At 39.5% G+C, this 9,840-nt stretch overlaps 1 protein-coding gene across 2 annotated transcripts in view; it reads right to left on the reverse strand.

Moving 5' to 3' along the window:
- The window catches only part of Vmp1 (vacuole membrane protein 1), a 99,761-nt gene that overhangs the window by 75,412 nt on the left and 14,509 nt on the right, over positions 1–9,840 (reverse strand). For both annotated transcript variants that reach the window (XM_005350465.3, XM_013347563.2), the window contains exons 2-5: positions 8,600–8,701; positions 7,294–7,429; positions 5,915–6,005; positions 5,237–5,347 (exon numbers count right to left, since the gene is read on the reverse strand). In XM_005350465.3, the coding sequence (XP_005350522.1) occupies positions 5,237–5,347; positions 5,915–6,005; positions 7,294–7,429; positions 8,600–8,675 (414 nt within the window). In that variant the 5' untranslated portion in view covers positions 8,676–8,701. The remainder of the gene's footprint in view (positions 1–5,236; positions 5,348–5,914; positions 6,006–7,293; positions 7,430–8,599; positions 8,702–9,840) is intronic.

The following is a 9,840-nucleotide window of genomic DNA, read 5'->3' on the forward strand; positions in this document are numbered from 1 at the left end:
GGATCTCTGTGAGTTCAAGACCAGCCTGGTCTACAGAGCTAGTTCCAGGACAGGCTCCAAAGCCACAGAGAAACCCTGTCTCGAAAAAGCAAAACAAAAAAAAAAAATAAAAAATAAAAAATAAATAAATAAATTGAGAAGCCAGAGATTGCTTAGTGTTGGCAAAAGCACCTGCTGCACAAGCCTGAAAAGTTGAGTTTAGTTCAGTGAATCCGTGTAAAAAGCCAAAGACAGCAGTGAGCACCCTGGTGAATGGAAGGTGAAGGTGGAGAAAGAAGAATTTGCAGCAAAGCCACAGAAACAACAAAACCCGGCATCATAGCCAGCTGTGGTGGCTCACGCCTTTAGTCCCAGTACTTGGGAAGCAGAGGCAGATAGATGGATCTCTGTGAGTTCGAGGCCAGCCTGGTCTACAAAGTGAGTTCCAGGACAGCCAGAGCTAAACAGAGAAATTCTGTCTCAAAAAACCAAAAGCAAACCAAACCAAAATAGAACAAGAGTAATAATAAAAACAAAAAGCAAAACAAAAAAACCCTGCCTCAAAATAAGGTGAAATGAGAGAACTGACTGCTGAAAAGTTGTCCTCTGACCTTTCCACATGCACTGTGTGACATGCGAAAATCTTAGCCGTCTCCAGTATTTCTCCTTTTCTTATACTCTCTCTTTAAAAATCAAAAGCCAAAACCCTGCAGCATAGTGATATTAATTAACATAGCTGCAATAATTTTTCATGTACTAGATATCATGCTGGAAAAGAAACATGTTGTGTCATCATATGAGACAAGTACCATCACTATTGGAGTAGACGTTCCGACGCAGCTATTTGCCTGTTTCTCATAATCAGAACTTCTGCATACTCTTGACTATTAATGGGTGGAAATCCAGATGATGTGGTATACACCTATAATCCCAGTATTTGGGAAGCTGTGTGTGATAGGTCTTGAACTCCAGCCCAGGAGATATATACATATATATTTGTGGGAACTAATTCATACGTATAAATATACAAGTCAATGGGAAAAAAGGCTAGCTGATAATTACTATGTTGAGTGAAAACTACTAGGAAAAATTAACATTTTTAACTCTCATGCATTTACTGACCCTTTAAAAAGCTGTTTAGATTTATTCTGTATGTATTCGTGTCTTGCTTGCATGCATGTCTATAACATGTGCTTGCCCAGTAGTCAGGCCAGAAGAGGCACTGGATTCCCTGGAATTAGCCTTACACACAGTTCCATCCACTAGTCTTATGTAAGCAAAATAGACATGAATATAGAAAAACAACAATCATGTCTCCAGGCTAAGAGAGTCACTTGATGGCTTGGGCTTTGGGTAAGGTTGTTCTATTGGCAAATATACAATATATGACTGTGTTAGTGATGCCACCTAACGGCGACCATATCGATGCACTCAGACAAAAAATTCTAGAAGAATAGTTTTCTTCTCTTTTTAAAAAGATCTTAAGATTTATTTTATTTTAAATGGATAGGTGTTTTTTATGTGTATGAGAGACTGACGCCTGTGGAAGCCAGCAGAGGGCATTCTACTCCCTGGAACTGGAATTATGGATGGTTGTGAGCCACCGTGTAACCGAGGCCCTCTGCAAGCACACAAGTGATCTTAACTGCTGCGCCATTTCCCCAGGCCCCTATAAGAATGATGTCAAAACACTTTTGGAGACAGTCTTCGGAGCACGTGACGATTGTGGGCTTTTCTTACCAGGAAAAGAAAAACAAAACAAAACAAAGCAACAGCTTATCCTCCTAGACACACAAAGTACAGTGTTTAGGAAATCACTGGTGATAAAATAAAGAGAACGAGCGACCTAACCTAGTGCTCCTACTAAGCACAGAGCCACACTGAGGATATGCATTTGCGTTCCCTTAATGACCCTCTGTTTTGTGACCACTTACATAAACAGCAACAGTGTTTAAAGAATGATGAGGGTTCCAATACACCCCAATTTCAAGTAAAAACCTTTCAATTAAAATTAAAATAAGGAGCCGGGCGATGGTGGCGCACGCCTTTAATCCCAGCACTCGGGAGGCAGAGGCAGGCGGATCTCTGTGAGTTCGAGACCAGCCTGGTCTACAGAGCTAGTTCCAGGACAGGCTCCAAAGCCACAGAGAAACCCTGTCTCGAAAAACCAAAAAAAAAAAAAAAAAAAAAAAAAAAAAAAAAAAAAAAAAAAAATTAAAATAAGGAAATCATTCATTAACTGAAAAATATGACTTTTTAGTCTTTTAAGTGACCATTTAGTATAAATTTGATCATAATTAACAAAGTATAACCCCCAAAAGGTGGCTTTCACTGTGGAAAACAGTAGATATGAAGTACAAAGCATTTTCATATTACTTTCAAGCCATGACCTTTAGTAGATGGGATTATGACAAAGAATGAATTTAATCTTTAGTCTCTAAAACTGGATTCTTAATCACTTATTTTACTACAAAGTCAGCACAGAAGGCTACTTTGCTACCACAGTTGCTTGGCCTCTAGACAGGGTTTTATGAGTGTAAGATAGAGGAGTCTACTTCACTAGCACAAAATATAGGACACAGAACGCCAATGTCATCACTTCTAGGTGAGGGCTAAGTAAAGGCTCAGAAAAGAAACATATGTAATCAGGATCTTCCCAAACACAATTAAATTCCATAGATAAAATAAAATAAATAGGCCCAGCATGGTGGTGATTGTCTTTAAGGTGGAGGCAGGATAACTTCTGTGGGTTCAAGGTCAGCCTGGTCTATGCCTGAGTTCCAGGACAGTCAGGGCTACACAGTTAGACCCTATCTCCAAAAACAAAAAGAAACAACCAAACAAAAAAACAAAAACCAACCAAACAAATGAAGATTTTTTTTGTATTTTTTTAAAGATTTATTTATTTATTATGTATACAACATTCTGCCTTGATGTATGCCCGCAAGCCAGAGGAGGGCGCTAGATCTCAGTACAGATGGTTGTGAGCCACCATGTGGTTGCTGGGAATTGAACTCAAGACCTCTGGAAGAGTAGCCAGTGCTCTTAAGCTCTGAGCCATCTCTCCAGCCCTCTTTTGTATTTTTGAGACAGGTTTCTCTGGAGCCTGTCCTGGAACTCGCTCTGTAGACCAGGCTGGCCTCAAACTCACAGAGATCCGCCTGCCTCTGCCTTCTTAGTGCTGGGATAAAAGGCATGCGTCACCACTGCCCGGCTCAAATGAAGATTTTTAAGGATTTTTAGAAGGCTCAGAGGACCCTGTGATCACAGACAAGCACTACAGAAACTAGGAATGTTAAACTTGCAGACAAAGATTACAACCTGTTTTCAGAGTAGAGGTGGTTAACAGTCTGGTGACCTTTGCACTGTGTGGCCCAGGCCACACCAGATCCTCCCCCAGACCCTTATCATAAGATTGTTTTCCCCAATCAATCTATAGCACCTATCTTTATGGAAGATGTCACGTGTACTTTACATAGTTTCAACATGGAATTGAAATAATTATTACCAGGAATATTATTTCAACAAATTGTGCTGTGCTTAAATATGCCTAAAAGAAGTTTGAATGAACACCAGCTACTAAATTGTGTTAAACAAAACTGCCTTATCTCATATGGATGGACACTGTTGGCCATGGTGGTCACAGAGACCCCCTGCAATTAAGGATAAAAGTCCGTTACAACTCAGAAAGGAAATAGCAAATTAAAAAATCTGCCCAGCAGTGGGGAGTTCCACGACAGCCAAGGCTACAAAAGACACCTGGTCTTGAAAAACCAACCACCCAACCACCAAACTTGATAAAATGAGGGGCTGGGGAGATGGCTCAGTGGTTGAGAGCAAGTGCTGCTCATGCAGAGGACCTAGGTTCAGTTCTTAACATCCACACGATAGCTCACAATCATGTGTAACGCAGTTCCTCCACAGGCACCAGACATACACACGCAGCCAAAACACTAATATACATTAAAAATTAAAGCTGAGGAAATTCTAACCACATTCCATTAAACTGGCACACTGATCAAGGGTAGAAGTGCTGAAAACAAAGATTTTACTTTTCTTTTTCATTAATTCTGTAGTAAACTTCATGGTTACTTTTTTTTTTAATCCTGGAGGGACAGCCGTGGGTGCTGGGAACCGAACTCTCATATTTTTGGTTGTGAGCCTAGCCTTTAATGGCTGAGCCATTCCTCCAGGCCACTGTTACTTTATTTTTATTATTATGTGGGTCTGTGTGTGCTATGGCACATGTGTGGAGGTCAGAGAGTATCTTGAGGGAAGAGTCAGTTCTCTCTTTCAACCATCTGGTCTAGGGAAGAGCTCAGATTCTCAGGCTTGAAATGAGCCATCTGGGTGGCTTTGTATGTTTGCATGCTTCTAGATCTTTTCCTAAATACCTAGATCAGAGGAGATGAAACAATAATGCCCTCATATAAAGACATTTTACAATTTATTCATGTTTTTAATGCATATATAATAAGAAATAAATTTTCTTGCTTCAAATTTACTTTTTAAATAAAATCTAGGCAGCTGGGCATGGTGGTACACACCTTTAATCCCAGCAGAGGCAGATGAAGGCAGAACTCTTTGAGTTTGAGGCCAGCCTGGTCTACAGAGTGAGTTCCAGGGCTACACAGAAAAACAAAGAAATAAAGAAATGGGTATGTCTTTGGAGGTTGTGTGTGCATGAGTGCTATGGTGCTCATGCAGAGATCAGAGGAAAAAATCAGGTATTGATCCTCAAATTTCACTTTGTTTGAGACAAAGTCTATTATTTTCTAATACACACTAGCTGGCCCATGAACTTCTGGGAATTCTCCTGCCTCTATCACTATTGCCCCACAGAAACACTGAGATCACAATACTATTCCATCTAGCTTTTCATGCAGTCTGGGGATTCAAACTCAGGTCTTTACCCACTGAATTATCTCCCCAAATTTATATGAAAATAACAATTATATAGGTGAAATAACTATTACTTGAAAATCTAAAACTGAAAGTTTTCTGGTTGAACTAATTTAAGCAAACAACCATATCTGCTTAACTGTTTCCCCCCTTTTCTCTTTTAATTTTTCAGCTCCAAAGGAACCGCAGAGAGTGACAAGCAGCTGAATTTCAGGTACTGGTTTTAGGATCACAACACTTACCAAACACTGAAGCAATTACATAGATTTTAGGACTGCAGCTTCTGAAGAGAAAGCACCAATAAAGACAGAAGACTCTCCTTTGTTCTTGCTCATTGAAAGAAAGTCATTCTTACCAGATAAAGCAGAAAGGTGTGCAATCCTGTTCCAAGTCCAACCGAGGACAGAATCCCCAAGCCTATCCAGTAGGCATACAACAGAAACTGCTTCTCTATCCGCTGCACATACTGGAAAGAAAAGGGGCAGGAGATAAACCCAAACACTGCCCAGAAACACACTACAGTAACCACCACCCACTGACCAGTCAGTTCAACAAAGCTTGGAGGAGCTGAAAAACATTAAGACAAAGAATTCCTTGATGTTAGTGTACTATAGCAGAGAGGAAACAAATCAAAACGCACCAAACCAAACCAAACCAAAATCCCAACTCATTCAAGCAGAGTAAGCTGACATAAGGGAAAAACAAAAAACAAACTATATATTAAGGTAATCTTTTTTTTTTTTGTAAAAAAAAAATTTGTAAAGTTAGGATTCATACTGTTTTGACTGAATACTTTAAATCTTTTAAAGCAAAGAGGAATCGTTAATATTAAAATAATGTTGAACAGGTATGAAACAGTGCTTGGGTATTTTTAGTGTATGGAATAAGACGTAAAGATACCAAGTCATCAGATAAAATTAAAGATACAAAAGTTTATTGATAAGTATAGAGGGCATAAATTCTAATGAAACATATTAGTTCCACTCTGAAATGTCATGTGATCACAGGAGCAGAGAATTACTCAGTACCTTACCTGTTGGTGGGCTCCTTCCACATAATACGTAGCTATAAGCACAGCAAGCAGCAGTAAAGAAGTCAATACAATGCTTTGACGATGCCATAACCTTAAAAACAAATAAAAACATCTTACATTAATCTTGTAATTTGCAGAAACAGCCTTTGGGATGTAAAAAGGAATCAGCCGAGGTACATGGACCCAGAAGCCGAATTACCAGACAGCCTTACCACAGCCCTCCCTGTGCTCAAAGCCTGCTGCTCACATCTCATGTTAATGTGGAGAGGTATCAGAGTGCAACAGGAAGAGCATGGGCTTCCTGGGATTTAAAGCCCAGGGGCTGGGGTGGCCACTTAGTGCTGCTTTTTTAGCAGGACATTTAAACTTTCAGATTTTGGTTTTTGCTTTTAAAATGGTAATAATTATATATTTGCTTTTCCTTCTTCATGGACCTCCTACAGGATCAAATGAGCTAAAAATTGTCACAAAATGTTTTATAATTTTTAAGTACAACAAAAATGTAAGATAATACTATAGATAATTTAGAAGAACAAGAAAATAGTAGGGAGGCTAAAGAGATGGCTCAGTGGCTAAAAGCACTGTTGCTCTTCCAGAGAACCCAGGTTCAGTTCCCAACAACCAACTAACTCTCTGTAACTCCAGTTCAAGGGCTCTGACACCCGCACACAGACATACATGCAGGCAAAACACTAATGCACATGAAATAAAATAAATAAATAATTAAAAAAAAAAGAAAATAGGGCATGAAAGTTGAACTTGCTCTCTTAGATATTTCAAACAGACAGGACACACTTTATGGCAGAGTTCTTTTTCACTTGTTGTCAGTAAGCACCACATGCATGTTGAACCTGCTGCAGGCTTAGTGTATCTACTGCATACAAGCCTCATTCCCTTTCAAGATAAAATCAGGAGAAAAAAACCCCACTATCTTCTTAATCTTTTCCCTTGGAAGACCCAAAATGAAACAGGAGTCAACTGTAATAACCTGTCGAGTAAATAACGTTTCCTCCGTCATTTTTCTTCAAACCAAACATCCCAATCTATTGCTCTCCCTTTAGGGACAGGGAGATAGTGGGGTGACAGTCTTTATCTAACCCAGGCTGATCTTGAACTATATAACAAAGGATGACCTTGAAAACCTGGTGTTGCTTGGTGTTGGCTTTGTGCGTGGGAGACAAGTACTCTTAATGAGCTACATCCCCATCCCTGGTCGAATTCTTTTTAATCTATAGGAAGGAAAACAAATGTTCCTATGATAACATTCTAAATTTAATGAATCCATTTTGGTGAAACAGATGGCAGGGAGTAGGAGATGGCTGAGGACTTCTAAAATTAGTAAATACGATTTATATAAAAAGTAGCAGAAAACTCTTTACTTTGAGGTCCATTCCTTCAAAACTACAAGAGTTTCCAGAGAAAAATACTGCAAGGTAGTGAGTGGCTGTCTCCACAGGACAATGTTCTGTCTTTCTTCCCGATCCCTTCTCTTCTTTTCATGTACTGAAGAGGGGTCTGAAAAACAACAGCACGGAAGTTAAAACAGAATTCCTACCATCTGTGCTATATTTTCAAAGAATAAAAATAACACACCTTCCCATCTTATATCTCTAAGACTGCATAAGAAAATCTTGAACTAGAAAGGAGGTTTAACATCGAGACCGGGCAAAATGAAGGGGTCCAAAGTACTAACCTGAGAGGAACAAAATTATAACAAGTATCTAAATCTCTAGCAAGAAGCCAAGGACTGTGGTACATACTGAATCCTCAATGGCTTCTCACATGTCTGTCCATGCCTACCTCTTTCCATCAGTGGCAACTTTGCAACGTTTCTTAGCTATCATGGAGAGAGACAGCACAATGTATGGATGGATGAGAAATGTTTCATCCATGTCCCAGGTAACCACTCACAGCAAGTCCTAGGATCCCGAGGCATGGCAATTGGTCCAAACTCATGAACTAACTGCCATGGTCGCCACTCATGTTTAGTGCAGAGGACCAAATCCAGGACTTCACACATCCTGAGTATGCCCCTCTACCACTGAACTATATCAGTGCCCCCAGGGCTGTTATTTTTCCCATCACTGTTACTGAGGTAACAACAAACAGTGCAAATACAAAACAAAACATACAATCCTATCCGTAGCCAGGTGAGTTGTGGTGCTCATCTTTAATCCACATACTTGGTAGGCAGAGGCAGGTGGATCTGTGAGTTTGAGGCCAGTCTGGTCCACAAAGTGAGTTCTAGGACAGTCACGGCTACAGAGAGAAACCCTGAAGCCTTGTCTCCAAAAAGCAAACAAACAGAAAAATAAAAATACCCAACCAACCAAAAATCTCCTATGTACCCTCCTCCCCACCAAAAAAAAAAAAAATCCAGCAGAATGAATCATGTTGGCTAGTATTTCTGCTGCAGGATGTCTGTCTGTTCTGAGAGAGTTTCACTATATAGCCCTGGCTATCCTAGAATTCACTATGTAGACCAGGGTAGCCTCAGACTCACAGATATACATCTGCCTCTGCCTCCCGAGTGCTGGGATTAAAGGCCTGTAGCATCTCAAATGTAAAGACAAACTACTTGGTCAGTGAAAGGATTCAGTGAGGAAATGCATGTAAAGTCCCAGAAGAATGACAGTCAACAAATACCCAGGCAGTTTGCTATTACAGCTACCATAGATTCCTTACCTGGGAAACTCCCATTATGTTGCTCCTTACTCATTGCTACACGTCTCTGGTCACAATTTTTTCCATTCTCTGCCATTTCATAGATCAGTAACTCTGGAGGAGCTAATACAGAAAATAAATCCCAGGAATGCGTTAGAGTTGTCTACTTTGCAGTCGAGACTGAAACTGAATACAGGAGCAAAATGCCGAACATTCTACATGGTGACTGGATGATGTGTTCACACTCTTTTTTCCTTTTATAACCAAGAGTTATAAAAATAATTTATATAATTCCATATAAAATCTTGGGGTTGTAAACCTTTTCTAAACAGTGACTCCAGTGATTTGTTTTCCAGAATGAAATTTGGGGGCTTGAAGGTGGTGGCACATGCCTTTAATCTCAGTACTTGCGAGGCAGAAACAGGTGGATCTCTGTGAGTTCGAAGACACCCTGATCTACAGAGTGAGTTCCAGGACAGCCAGGACTGTTACACAGAGAAATCCTGTTTCAAAAAACCATAAATAAATAAATAAATTCATTGTATACACACAAATATCACAGGTCCAAGACCACAGGTTATGTAGAAAACACTGATTCAAATGGGAGTGTGCACAGAAGATAAAACTTTCATGTTTAAAATATATTACAAATTCAAAGCCAATATGGGCTACATGAAAGCTTACCTCAAAGTAGGGGGATATACACAATGTAATTTATTCACTCGTAAGAGATAAAGTAGAAACCATGCTCCACACATGTGCATGCAAACACATCCACACAGAAAGGAGGGCACAAAAGAGCTGACATCATGAAGGAAACTTTCTACCCTCCTACAAAATCATTCTGCTAATTGAACTCGTTTCCCCTATTTATTCTTTCCCTTAGTGTCATCTTGAATGGACAAAACAACTTGGGTCCATTTGTAACAGGATTTTTTATTTAAGCAAATAATCTGTTTTTATACAATATGCTAAAAATAGCATATTGACATTTCTTTCTCAAAAATGCTCTCTATCAAACTTAAAATCTGGAATTTTATTTGTTAGAAATAACTGAGGGAAAACAGTTTTTTGTTTAGTTGGTGTGGTGTACTTCTTCACAAACAAAACAAATTCAGTTTTAAAAATAAGTTTTTAAAAATGTTTATTATTTCCAAAAGAAGAAATTACAACCTAAAGGTAATAAACTAAGAAAGAAGGGCTTTGGGCCGGGCGGTGGTGGCGCACGCCTTTAATCCCAGCACTCGGGAGGCAGAGGCAGG

The sequence above is a fragment of the Microtus ochrogaster genome, chromosome 7 (assembly GCF_000317375.1).
Source record: "Microtus ochrogaster isolate Prairie Vole_2 chromosome 7, MicOch1.0, whole genome shotgun sequence".
Classification (NCBI taxonomy): Eukaryota; Metazoa; Chordata; class Mammalia; order Rodentia; family Cricetidae; genus Microtus; species Microtus ochrogaster.